Source organism: Lytechinus pictus, chromosome 13 (assembly GCF_037042905.1).
Source record: "Lytechinus pictus isolate F3 Inbred chromosome 13, Lp3.0, whole genome shotgun sequence".
In the NCBI taxonomy this organism is placed as follows: Eukaryota; Metazoa; Echinodermata; class Echinoidea; order Temnopleuroida; family Toxopneustidae; genus Lytechinus; species Lytechinus pictus.
The window spans coordinates 17,771,742-17,786,909 of NC_087257.1; the positions used below are offsets into that span (position 1 = coordinate 17,771,742).

At 35.9% G+C, this 15,168-nt stretch overlaps 1 protein-coding gene across 1 annotated transcript; it reads right to left on the reverse strand.

The window, feature by feature from the left end:
• Window positions 1-13,630: 13,630 nt before the first annotated feature.
• LOC129274129 (delta-type opioid receptor-like) lies at window positions 13,631-14,746 on the reverse strand. Its single transcript, XM_054910982.2, has one exon. It carries the CDS (start codon window positions 14,744-14,746, stop codon window positions 13,631-13,633), a length of 1,116 nt encoding a protein of 371 aa, XP_054766957.2.
• Window positions 14,747-15,168: the final 422 nt, after the last annotated feature.

Genomic DNA, 15,168 nt, shown 5'->3' on the forward strand with positions numbered 1-15,168 from the left:
ATTTAAATACGTCATATATTGCTGTCATAATTGTTATTACACAAATAAACAATCTCAGGTTTCTTTTTGTAAGTCTCAGCACCAGTACGCCGTATCATGAGGTGGCCACATGCACTTAAGCATAAATCATTATGATTACACGTCTCAATCTGAATTACCACCACCATGAATATTGAGACATTGTAAAGCTGTGACGTCATGTTTACGATTATTAAGAGTCGACCAGTCCATTTCTTAAAGACATCTTATAGTTGTCAGTTTACTATCAGGGGAGATGAGGTCTTTGATGTAAGCCGGAGCGAGTCCTTGGAAGGCATTTAAAGGCCTAAGTGGTATTAATTCATTGAGATGGTCAATGCGCTCAAGATCCAGTAATGAAGAGAACCAAGAATTGCTGTTCCTCAGTGCTGCACCCACACGATGGCCTCTGGTGGTGAATGATAACGATTAATGAATGATGATAAATGACCATTTTCTCCATCGCCTAGGAATTTTGGGCTTATACCAGCCATTGCACCTTCCGGTCAAACATAAAATATATATTAATATCGATTAAAATGATTTGCCATTGACATGATGAGGTGCTCTGCTCAAGATGGTTCAGAAATTCTACATCGAAATAATAAAAAGATAACCAAATTTAATCTGTGTTTTTTTTTCTCATTGAGGAGTCCACGGGGGCACCAGCTTATGCTCATGCACATAACCCTTTCTCTATTTTTCAATATTTCCCCCTCTCTCTCATTCACCCACACCAAAACAAATCTTCAGCCTCACTCCAGCGCACGCGCGCACACACACGAAGGAACCTATATCAACACACTTTCTCTCTCTCTCCCTCTCTCACACACACACACACCCTCACACACACACACACGTACCCACTCTCGCAAGCATTCCAAACACCCCCTCTCTCTCACACACTCTCTCTGGCCCGTATTCTGAAGTCGGGTTTAACTTAAACTCAGGTTTAAAGTTGTGGTTTAAGTATGGATAGCCAATTGTTACATAAATCACTAACAGTAGAGATATCATATTTCAGCTCATTCGGCTCTCAAATCATTCATAATTGTCTAGGAAGTATATATAAATGATTGTCTTCACCATCGATGAATCAGGAAAGAGCACAGTAAACATAAGAAACATACAACTTAATAAAAAATTTGATACTCTTGGCTTGCCATACTTAAACCACAACTTTAAACCTGAGTCTAAGTTAAACCCATAGAGATGTATACTAGTAACGCTAGAGGGCGTACTTCGTCAAATCGCTGTGATTACGTGGAGACCGTCCGCCATTGCTCGATAGGTATTCGCAGCCTGCTATGCGCGTACAGTACCTATGGGGCATGTACACGGATGAGCACAGAACATGACAAATTGAGCACGAAAGCATATGGAAAAGCAAAATTGTAAATATTGCACTGGATTAAAGTTCAAATACAACAAAAATCTAGCAAAACTGAGGTCAAAAGGCCTATATAGGCCTATCTATAGCGCATAATATAGGCCGATCCAGCTATAATACAGGCAAACGATTTAAAGTCCCAATTGTTTTTGCTTAGGTAAAATTTCGATACATTAATATGACTTCTATTTTCTAATGATTTGGAAGAGATGAATATCAAAAATAACATTTAGACCTAGGTCCTGATAAATAAATTTAATGTGTTTTAATATGATTTGATGTACATTAACCTAAGAAAATTCATAGGCCATATCACAGTGTCTGATGCATCTGAGACGCTGTATCGAAAAAAAACCACGATTGTATTTTTATAGTTCATAGTTTCCTAATTACTATTATGCTGATTGCTGATAATTTATTTCTTCACTTTAGATAATTGTTATAATTCATTTTCCATATATATCTACACAATAGGGCCTATAATAACTCGATCCCTTTTCCCCATGTCTTACACGCTGATGTAAACCAACATCACAAAAACTCGCGAATCATAAAATGACTTTTTATTGATATTTGGAAATGATTTACGCATTGATTCAGTTAAAAATTGATGATTTAGATTTCCTTTGCTGGCAACCATCCCATCATATTTATAAATATGTATATAAAAGTATACTTTCTTACTTGCGATCAATGTATAGAAAAGTTTGTTGACAGCAAAATTTGCATATCAAATGCGCGCATGCAGTCGTACAATTTTGCAATGTACAGGAGGCCTAATGGGGGGTTGGATGTTTATGTACAGTGTTATTGCCTTGCAAACATTTTAAAACTTCGGAGAGTAAACAAATCACAATGCGCAAAACAATTTTACTTTGATTTTCTGGAAAGTATAGACTTGATTCTCCCCGGCTGAAAATATGCTGATCGGCAAACTGGCTGAAATATTTTGTTTATCGCCGTTGTTTCTGATCCTATAATGATTGGACCAATATCATGTGAACAAATCAAGGATAGAATAATAAGGAGAGGAAGAAGGGGGAGAAGGAGAGAAGAAAAGGGGCGGGATTATGATATATAATTTGTATTATACTATAAAGAATATTATTACTACTGCAAGAGTGTATAAAACTAATATCATGAAAGACATCAATGCAAACTTATCATAATTATGAAAACGGTTGCAAAATTGTGAGTACTAAAACCAAACATAATTATGAAACAATAATATTGCAAAAGTGACAATACTTGGAATAAGATATTAAAAATCCTAATTTAATCTGAAATTTGATACCTGCCTTGAAATTGTGTTAATTAACTGTGTCTGTGTCGCTTGAATAAATGAACTTTATGGCAAATATTTGTAAGCACTGGCACCGGCCTAACATATAAACAGATAAACACGCGTTTTGAATATCCAGTTTTGTTTTTCATTTTAAAAGTATAACTGAATTTGATTTTCTAGTTTTCTTCCTTTAATGTCATTTGCTGGCCTATGGACCTGAGTTTGAGTATTCGATCGGTTTTTTTTAAATAAGATTTCCATGGATGAACAAAATTATTTTATTATGTTACGGCGTCGCGGAATGATTTTGAAAGTGATGGGGTGCATAAAATCACAATCATTTATTATGTGTAATGTTCATTTTCATTTCAGGGAGGGGTCCGGTCGCGCCCCCTGTATTTTATTTTGATCAGTATGTTAAAGCGAATTTGCTTAGGTGTGTTTGTTATTTTAATTGCACACACGGCCCCTAAAAAGCGAATTAAAAAAATCTAACTTAAAGTGAAGGGAATTAAAACTGTCATTTTTTAAAAGTTTGAACAAATTAGGCTATATTCTCGACATTTTAAATCAATATTTTATTTTCGGGCCATATAGGCCTGCAGATTTTGGGGAATTTATTATGTTCCTATAAGAACAAAATCAGCACGTTCACCAAATAACACAAATTTCAACATTGATGGTGTAACGGGAGGCTCACCAAGAACAATAATGAGATGCCCTTTAATAGCGCATGTAGATCAAAACACTAACTTATACAGAATTAATTGTACAACTTAATGTATAAAAATGATAGGCCTATATTTCATACAAATTAAAGCAAGTTACATATCATGTAGGCCTATATAGAAATTACAAAATTATATCCAACATAAACATAGAATCAAAGGACGTAAATGTGGGAAGGATGGAAGGAGGACGATGCAGTTAAAGGTAGGGAAATCCAGAGAAGGGCTAATTCACTGCAGTCTTTTGAATTAATTGTCAATCTTTCTATTAATGTCCGCTGTATGTTTTTATTTTTATATGATTGTTTATATGATAGTATATCAACATTGTTATCTATTACAGGCCTATAAACGGACAGGTAAATGCAAATTATTTAGAATTTCATCCCGAGAAATCAGGTTTTTAAAATGCCAAATTAATAGCATAATCCCCATGTAATCACTCTAATAGTGTATTGAGATGCAATTTGTCATTCATATTTTCGATTTTTATGAGGTTGTGTTCTTTTCTTCAAGATAAAGGCCGGAGACGGCACCCCTTTTCACAGCGTTACAACGCACGAGCTATGGGTACATCCGGGTACTTTTGCGAATCTATACCTATCGAGCAATGGCCGCCACGCTCCACACAATCACAGACGTTAAGTACGCGCGCCTATGGCGACTCCGCACTCTAGCGTAGTTAGTATACATCTCTATGGTTAAACCTGACTTCAGAATACGGGCCTCTGTCTCTTAACCTTGCTCTTAACCAGGGGGGTGAAACTCCGCTTCTGCATCCGGTTAGACATGGGGAAATTTTGGAAGGTCAAAAGTGCACACTGCTCCCATTTTTCACGTACAAGCCTATGGACACCGCAACTTCATGGCACACCAGCGAAACGGAGGCGTGGTCATAATTGGCCTGCGCGCACAGCGTAAAAATATGCAAATAAGTATATTGTCACTAATCAGCATAATGCGCGACGTGATTGAATATGAAATGAATTCATAGAGCATGCGATTATGGTTGGTTAATTGGTTGGTTGGTAGATTATGTCATTCATTTCCCCCCATGTATTCATCTTTTATTGTTTACATATTTTTTTCTTATTATCCGTCGCAATTATTACTACATCAATTAATACAAATTTTTATTTGCAAGCTATTTCCCAGGAAGACATGGAATGGAAGCTTGCAAGGGATTCATTAATGGGGCTGAACTTAGGGATCTAATTGTTCTGTTCATCACTGCATATAATTTATTTTCATTACACATCATGAAGATCCAGATCCATATTCCATGATTATTTGTATGTTTGTTTTGTGTGTTTTTTTTTTTTGGGGGGGGGGGTCGGCGGTTAAATGCTTAACTTACCAAAGATACCTGAGCAAGAGAGCAAATCAATCAGATGGTCATTTTGACTTTATTTTTAAATTGAAATGAACAGTCTAGTGCAAATCTTACAAAGATTTTTAAAAAAATCTGAGTTTGGGGTGGGAGCAAAAGACAGCCCAGTACCCCCCCCCCTGCATGAATTACCTCTCATCAAGGCTATCTTATAAAGGTCCCTTCCAAACAAAATACAATTTTTGTACCTGCCCATCCCCCAAATCTCTATATCGATCCCCCCCTCTCTCTCTCTTCCACACACACACACATACCAGCATACCACATGATTGTGCGAGCAAACAATTATTCTCATGTCATTTTTATATCTATCCCACTCTTAAATCAAACTCATTTATCTCTTCAGGAAGAATATTTGATTTTGCTGCCCCTGATCACAGTATGCCATGTTGCAATGGCTTTTATGGGCTATCTTGCCATGCATGGTATTTTGATACTTTGATACTCTTACCTGTTGTATATACCGTCTAGTATTATACCTGACAAACAAAATCAATCAACCAACCAACCAACCCCAACCAATCCACCAATCATATTCCAGTCATATAGAAGTATTCATTATCATCACCATCATCTAAATAGTGCCATTTCATCACAACACAGTTTGGTAGCAATGACATCATCATCACATATATTTCATGCAATATGAATTGGATTAAATAAATCACAAATATCAAAATTATAAAGTATATTTCAAAATAAAATGTTTATTAAGGAATCAATTTTCAAATTCGTGATTAAAATATTCCTATCCTTTTTTTCTTGCCAAAGCATCACATAACATCAGCAAAATGCATATAATGAATACAACAGAAATTGCAAGCCTGTTACAAGGGAGGGGATGTAATTTTTTTTGGTAAAATCTAGAGAAGAAAAAAATTATGTATTCACTTTCATAAGTATTGATAAGCCTTATATAGTCAATATAAGGGGGCATCAAGGATGTCATTAAAGAAAAAGTAACGATATACCTCTCTCTCAAAGTCGGTTACTCAAATATCAAGTCATTTTTTCAGCATTTCAGGCATGTATGTTGATTGTTGAATAACCCAGAGCTCAGTAATAATAATAACAATAATAATATAGGTATATTTACCAGGGTAGCCACTTCAGTTTCGAAAACTGTTCTACCAGCGGGCTCTGCTATTATTATTAAATACCCATTCTAAATTTATTATATTACCAGAATACAACCTATCCTTTTCAAACTACTAATGTCATTAAAAGTTCTTTCATTACTATAAGTATTACATTTAGATGATTAGAACATTAACAGATGTGTAGTTCAAGCAACAATCAATATGTATCAAGTTGACACATTAATTGAAATTAATTCTATATTTAAAATGTGTAATTGCGATGAAGTAATACTTGTTATAAAACTTGGCCTACATATTTCTGCTCAATCTGCCCTTGTGATACTCAAACAGCCTGCAAAACCTGCATGGTAAACAAAAGAGAAAAGAACAAAATGAGCTGCTGATATAAATTATTCTTACTCTTCTAGTCCAGTTTATTAAGAAGTTTTAAACTTTTTATTACTCTTCCATGCAATATTCTTTAGTTAATGCACATGTATAATTTTTTTACTATAGCCAGATAAAAATCATAGATCAGTATTTATAGATCATTCTTCATAGAACTTTTTATGACTAAATGTGCAAACTCATTCAAATATATCATAAAATTACTCTCAATATTTTGTCCTTTTTTATTTGTCTACAGAGTAACTGGCTTTTAAAGTGATTTATGTATGACTAATATAGATAAAAGATATGGACAATAAGTATGCATTGATGATAATGGAAATACTGGTGAATCTGAATCTAAATAAATATGAACTCTCAATTTAGCTTTACTATATGGGATAACACAATTCAGAAAAAAAAAGCTGCTATAGCCCCCCCCCCCCCACAAGGAAATAGGGGCCTTTTTAAACAAAAACAAGCATACCTTGGAAGTTTTCAGTTCAGATATCCTGTTCCTCATCAGATTGTAACTCTTGGTGATAAGCAAATGGTAGTTGACTTTGTACTTCTGACTGGGCTGGGACAGCTAAGAACTTGATCCCATTGGATCTGCCATTTAAAATACACACAATACTTTACAGTTTAGAATTTTAGAAGTGATAAACAAAATTCCTCTCTTTAATTTTTTTTTCTTCAAAATTTCCAGCTAGTCATATCCTCAGCCTATGAATAATCCCAACTAGAAAAAAAGCTGGTCTAGACCCAAAGCTTCTTTCTCTCTATATCATGTTCTACTGAAATAGGCATACCTGGCTGTTTCCACTGACCATCTTCATTGTTAACAAGAGTCAGTATTGGTTCAAGCATACGTGGCCTACTATAGCGAAGCCTTTTGTCAATCTTCAAGATAATGTATATACACCAAGCCAATTTTGACAGATGTAGGATAATTATTATTTGTATGGTAATTTGGCTCTCGCTCATTCACCAGTGCGAGACAATTATTTATTTTCTTGCACTATAGTATAGACATGTGAATCTCTACGTCTAAGTGATTTCCTCTTTAAGTTTGATTTTGGTAAAAAAAAATAAAAATACAAAAAGGTTAGCTTGCTCGCAAGTTTAAACGACCCTTTACCTTTAACCATAAATACGGTCAAGTGAGGACAATAAAAATAAATTGGATCAGCCCCTTTCTCTGCTTATTCTGATAAAATTAAAAATGGGGCACTTTAAATTTTCTCAACCCTTCCCATAAAAATTGCACACTCATGTTAGCCTATACGATAATACAGCAGTTTGAAACCTGTCAAAGAAATGTTGGCCCAAACAAAACATAAGAATCATTTAACTCTGTTATATTAGGCTAATCATAATTTAAGTCCAACGGTCCAGGCAGGGACTAGACTAATAAAGGGGTGAATCTTCCTAGAAAGTCAAACCAGACAGATCTAGAATTTCATTTTCAGAAATCTAGATCTAAGTTAGACCTATCCCAGGGCCTTACTTAGTTACTTTTTAGTTTTAGTAAAAAAAAGACCAATGTTTAAATCTATCTCAAATCATTCCATGACCATGGCAGTATCTACCGATATCATTCCGAATAAAATAGATTTTAGGGGCCGAGCCCTAAGTTAGGCCTTACTTAGTAAGAAGGTGAAATAGCGGTGTAAAAAAATCAGTAGGCCCAGGCCTAACTTTAAACTTCAACTCTAGCTTGTTTGTTACAAAGTCCCAACACCTACATCATGTACAACGGCAATTTCGCAGCCGGCTGGCACTGGCGGTACCGAAGGCTGTATCCCGCTCTGACTATTTGGCTTAGATTTGATGCAGCTTTGCCGTTACTAAAGTTAAACAAGTCCACATCTACCCCTGATAGTGATATTTGACAATAGAACTGAAATACAGATTTAATAAGGACGCACATGAAGCATTCCAATTAACCAACTAAGCTCTACGAAAAACTGCATTACTTTTTGAGAAAATATGTCAGTCAGATCTCAGATTTATTTGGGATCAGGAAAAAGAAATGGAAATATGGAAATTGGTTTGGTACGTAAGGCCCTGACTGCGACGCCGAACCCAAGCAAACACATTACAATTACAACTGAGATCAAAGCACGAAATTGAACTTAACTTACTTTTATTTGTATGGAATACCATTACTTTGATGTCGATGTTCCCTCAAAGATTTTCTGCTCAACTGAATTTCACTCAGAAATCATGATTCCTGACACTAATTCTATAAACAGATAATTAGTCTTGCTACTGTATTTCAAAAAGTTGAATTTCGCAGAGTCAAAATGAACGACACTTCGCACAGATATCGTAGGGAATTGTGGGACGGGAAAAAATGTTTAATGCGTGAGGACATGAATGAAACATTAGCGTGTTATCCAATCATACAAGTGCATTATGCGTATTTTGACGTCATTACTCATGAATTAAACATTGACCTTCCAAAATAAACCTTCAAATTGGCCAAATGGCAGCCATGTTTGTTATGTACAAAACCTATGGAAAATAAAAAACGCGCGGAAAGAGTTCCCTCTCTAGCCCCATCGGGAGCTTACGTATACGTAAGATCGTATCTCTGTGCTCTTAACACCTTAACACACACACACGCGCGCGCACCCCACACGATCGCGCACGCATCTTGTATGTAGGCCTGTAGGGGAAGGCGTATGTATGTTAGAATTGATATGATTGATAATCTTGTAGAAATAAGTACCTTGCCTTAAAATTGAATTCTGAAATAATTTTCACCTATGTATAACTTCCTACCCCGTCACTGAAAGTCATTGTTACCTTTGAAAAAAGCGATTTCAAATGGCTCATCTTGCCCCATCTGTGGGGTAAGTTGAGCCACAAAAACTTTGTACAAAATGTATAGGGGAAGAACCAGCATGTCAATTTTTTATTTATAGTCTTTTCACTTGCTAATTCTCTATAAATAATCACATCCTCTAAAAGGAAAATAACAGTCATGTAAATTTGCTAATTTCTGCCTGCATATCGATGGCTTTTTAAGGTTTTTTTTAAATATATATATATACATTACCATAAGAATTACCATGGCTCAACTTGCCCCATGTTGGCTGACTTACCCCAGTCCGAACTTAATTCGATAATTTCGCATCCACACATTTCTTATAGATCCATCATGTAAAAGACTATGACAAGAACGAAGATCCATACCTGGACTAACAATATTGTTCTTATTTCTTTATTATATTTAAAGACCTGTGTGGGTAAAAAGCACTTATCTTTTTCACACCCTTTTTTACTTTTTTGGCTGAAATTTGTATTTTTCCCTCTAAAAGAGAACTTTTTGTTTCAAAGTTGAAAACAATGTGGTGGGGTTATGGGTTATGCAATGGATCATCAATGCATGACACCACCACAATGTCTGACTCGTTCATTATTGGCCTGGGGCTGGTGGCTCAACTTGCCCCTATGCTCAACTTACCCCGCCTTCCCCTATGTATAGGATATAAAAGCGTTCTTTATATTTTAATTGACGCGAGACCTAGTACCATTATATACCATTATACAATTAATACCATCATATACAACAGCATTTTTTTTCTAATTAAAAAATTGGCATACTTTATGATCTATGCCTGATTCTATTTTTTTTCCAAAGGACAACTCAGAACTAGTTGCTTGATAAAAAGCTATATATGCATTAAAATCAACATAAATTTATCAAACAGAAGGCTGGTAAAGACTTGCGATTGAAAGCGTTTACAATCGCCTCCAAAAAGGTACTACACAAATATACATATATACATGGCGGCACCGGGGGGAGTCGATCACTGGCGGCATTTACCCCACCCCCAGTCAGGATCATTGCCTTCCCCCCAGAAATTTTGAAAAGTAAAAAAAAAATGCATTGTAAATGCTGTCATAAGCATCCTACTCAAGATGTCAAGTGCTCCAAAACAGCATTTTCACTTCAATTGTGAAAAATTTCTTATCTAGTCACTGTTAGCACCAAATTTTCAAGTCATTATATAACATTCAAAATTTGACTAAAAAATCCAGTGTTCAAGTCAATTTACACAAATTATTTGTCTCGTAATTTGAGTTTTCATTACTTGTTTTAGCGAAATACACATCCTGCATTTTCATGATGACTAAAAAGTGATGGAAATTAAAAAAATTTAGCTCGCGCTACGCGCTTTCATCAATTTAGTTAGATACCCATCCTGTTCATGGTTAAAAAGTGCTTATAACTTTTCACGCTCGATTTTGGGAAACAGGCAGCAAATTTCATGTCTGCCTTTGCTCCCGATGTTCTGTTGCCCCCTCCCCCATTTGGATCCCTAGTTTTAACATCCTGGTGCCGCCACTTATTTTTCTGTACATTGAAAATATTATATATCATCAGATATTTATCATTACTCAACAGCATAATCTCTATCTTTATTTTTTCTTCAATGCAATTCAAATTTTTATTCATGCCATTATAACCTATCGACTTAAAAACTGCTCTTGTCAGTCAAGGCTTAGTCATAAAGCCGATTTCATCAACTTTTTTCAATTCAACTGTATGTTGTTTTTTTCTTATTCTTTTGGCCGACTGTAAAAATTCATTTCCTCTGATGAACGTCAGAGAATTTTGTTTTTAGCAAGCATAAGTGATTATTGTATTGTCTGGTCACACTGGCGTAGAACCGACTGCAGATCGCACAAAATATCAGGTTATTTTCAAGAACATATCGTGCGGTTTAGAATCGGTTTCGTTTGCGTGACTGTTTCATTGTGACGCATTAGAAGTGTATGGTTCGATTAGAAAACTAAAACTTCTTAAAAATCTCTGGAATGTTGACTGTATACTATAATAGAGTGGTAAGTAATTCTCTTTAGTAAAACATTCCTTTATAGAAAAGATTAGTAGATTTGAAACAATATGAGGTGAAAATACGTGTTTTTTAAAATAAATATGGAGAGTAAAATGCACATTCATACTGGGTTTTCTCGGAGAAAAAAATGATTGACCTTTTGAATACTTAAAAATGGGGGAACATTTTGATAGGCGAAAAAAGGTAGGGGACAAGGCCCGCTTGCCCCCCCCCCCCAACCCCCTTCTATCCACCTCTGTTTGTTACCCATTATGCTATAAATGACATAAAGCATTGCATGAACAACACATGATACATGTATAAGACCATATAAACACCCAATAACCTACCGATGTATTAAAACATGGCAAGCATAAAAAATTCCGAACCAGTGCATTAATGCAAGACTTATTCTATAGGACTATTTTGTGGCCTACAAATCAAACATAAAGCAATTATGACTTAAAATGCATAATATTTCAAAGTTTAATGTCAAACACACGAAAATAACAGAGTCGATAGTGCCACACATCAACCATTTATTTTGTATTTTATAACAAAAGATATTTCATTAAACGCATTCGTTAAATGATGCTCTTGACTTGAATCGTATAAATTAAAATAATGGTTAATCTACAAGCTGAATGACAAGTCAACCCAAGTATCACGTTATAGGAGGAAAGGTGCAAATATTTAATATCCTATACATTAAGATACAATATATAGCGATATGCATCGTCACCCTTTCCTCCATTTTAAAACTGCTCATGTTAACTTTTTGGTATTCGCATATTTTTGAAATACCTTAACTTTCTAATTTATGAAATCCGACTTTGATGACATTTTCAGTGTTAAAGCAATTTACTGCTGATATGGATTTTGCCTTTCATAAAATATAATTCTCTACAGAAGTTATTTTAAACCTAACTTTGAAGAATCAATGGAGTTACATCCTTTAACAAGTCCACAACTCCAGCGACATAGTTTTTATTATATATATATATTTTTCCCCTCGGTGACCTTATGAATACGAAAATTAGCTTATTTTGCCACGATGACTTATGAAAATATTCAGAAAAGATCGAACGACCGACTTATACGTGTACATGACATGGTTTATTTAAATTCGTCTAATGCCAATTCGTCCAATTGCCAACTCGTCTACTATCATATGGTCTACCATCAGTCGTCCACTCACCACATGGTCTACTTTCATTTATTTAAACGCCATTTCGTCTAATAATCAGTTGGTCCAATAGCCATTTAGTCATTTGGTCTCATTGGACTAAGTGTTATATTGTGCAAAATGAATGAAAACGAAATGGATATTAGACCAACTGGTTATGAGACGAAATGGTGATTCGACGAAGTGATGATTGGACCAAATGGTTGTTAGACGAAATTTTGATGGACGTAATATCCTTAGACTAAATGAGAGTAGACCATGTGATAAATGGACGAGTTGGCAGTAGACGAATTGGCAATTTACCCATGACATTTCTTCTCTTATGATCTCACAGAAACAATACTTTTTATTTTTCTGCATTTTCATAACATATTTGTCAGGGAAGACTGACATTAGTCGTGAAATGGGAATCGTAATTTTTTTTTAATAGTTAGAGATGTTAACATCTAAAGTAAGATAGCTGTACCACTATGATATTTTATGGTACAAAACTACTTTAGATGGTTGGAAGGTTGGTGGTTGCTTTTAAAGTTCCTTCGTTTTCTTTCCGATATAAATGTAGGACACGCAGACAGAAAAGTGATAGGCCTATTGGCGCAGGAATTTCAATTTTTCAAAATTACTTGTTCCTAAATTTTAAACAAAGTCAGAAGATTATCGACGGGGAGGGGGCAATAAATAACATACAAGCGTAAATTATTGAAAACAGAAGAAATTAATAGATTAATTAAGAACAGAAATACCTTTAATCTCGCACCGTCGCGACGGTCTCAGAATGTACGGTATAGTCACTTGGCGAAAAGCTTGCATTTGCAATGGCCCTCGACCCCGAAACGATTATGTATCTGTTCAACAGGAACAGATGCAATCCTTATTCCTGAATTGTACCTTAAAGTTTGAACACTTTAGAGCATTTCAAGTTCTAAACAACTTTTCTCCTTTATGTACACTTTATCTGGCTTAAGGAAATTCAATTTCATTTCTTTATAAACATGTTTTAATCCTTTTCCAACAAATCAGAATTTTCAACGTATATTCATTCGAGATCAATTTGTGACATGAGAATATAAATATATCCAAAAGTTTTTTTTTTTACAGAAAAAGGCGTGGTCCTTTTATGAGAGAATGCTCGAGATTCACAAGGAAGACCCGCCTGAATTAAGTTGCAGTGCAACTCGCTTGCATTTTGGAACTAGAAAGGGGAAGATCCCCGTCCTGTGTAACTTATAATATGACTATTAACAATCTTTTTCGATGGTGACATCATTCCGGGTTTCACTTGTGCATCTTTCAATTTTCAATCAACAAGATATCTTAAACATTGGACGACGATGCTGTAAGTCTCTTTTGATCCTTAGCAGTGACTTCTCCGAAAAGAGGAACTAATATCTTAGAATCGCTCCTGAACATATCACATATGGCCCGACGAAATTTAGGGTAACGAATGGTGTATATGAAAACGTTGGCACAGGAGTTCATAAACGCGAGGACGACAAGAGATCGATGAAGAGTGCCGTACAAGAATGAGATGTCAAGAAGTCCCAGGTTGAACATCAGGAAAAAGATTTGATCAGGTCCCCAGCAGAAGATAAATACCGTTATCACGAGCAGAAGCATACTGACGACGCGCTTTCTAGCGGCGATGTGGTTAGCATTTGATCGGTCATTGATTGAGCTACCTTCCTGGAACCGAAAAGACTGCCTATGTAGAATGACTGCTGTCATTGTCTGCGTTGAGATCATTACCGTTATTGGAACGACAAACTCTATCATGAAAACAAAAACGCCGATCGTGTACTGAGCATTCTGTGACGGAAATACGACGACACATGTATTTTCTGCCGCAAAACCTACAACAATCTGAAAGCTATTTGTTACAACTGCAGCAACCCAAATGATCAGGATGCAGATAGAGGTGCGAGAAGAGTTGACGTGTTTCATGAAGAAGAATGGATATGCGATAGCGAGGTAGCGATCCATGGATATTGCTGTTAGTGTAAATACGGAAGCAACAACGGCTATCCACAAGACAAGAGAAGAGTGGATGACAAGACAGTAGACCTGAGACAGCCACCCGTCACTTGGTAAGGTATCAATCTGTGGGTGCGGTACGAGGAACACGGAGGTCAAAAAGTCGGCGAAGGCCAGACCACCAATGAGGGTGTCGGTAGACCTACGAACCTTTCGTCTGCTGTACAAGACCAACATAACCAGAAGGTTTCCAAAGATTCCAAGTATTGCAGATACCAGTTGAAGAATGTTCCACCAGGACCACTGCATCGGAAACCATTTCCAGTGCGCTGCGACCCCGTCGTAATCTCGGCGAACGGTTGGATAACCTTCCATAAACGTAGAAAATGGCAATAGATCAGTGGAGCTCTCATTTTCTGTCATCATAAAAGTAGCGTTTTCGTCGAACCTCTGAGCCATTGTCTTAGTATCAATCATCAGGCAAACAGATTTAAGAAGTTGAGGTGGAAAGGGATACTTTTAGAAGAAAAGTAATGTGCATCTCATCAGCACGCGTAGATAACATGTGAAGAGACATTTCTTAGAGTTCGAGATTTATATAGTTTCATTTGACAGTATCGATTGATCTGATATGGAACCTATCAAGCTTGAGAATCATTGTACTGTATTTCTAAGGACAAACATTGGTTTCACGTCAAGGCCAGCAGTCCTGCATCTCGTTGATGCAGATTTGCATTACGAAGTGGCCAGAGGAAATACTACTTTTAATAAAACGCCTAGGTAGCTGTCAAACAAATTCTATTTCATTTTGATAGAAGAACAAATACCGCTTATGAATGGTTTCTTTTAAAAAAGACTGGAACTTAATTTTGTCAGAGTTG

Excerpts from the sequence above, each read along its gene's own strand:
- LOC129274129 (XM_054910982.2), bottom strand. The coding sequence starts at position 14,746 with ATGGCTCAGAGGTTCGACGAAAACGCTACTTTTATGATGACAGAAAAT.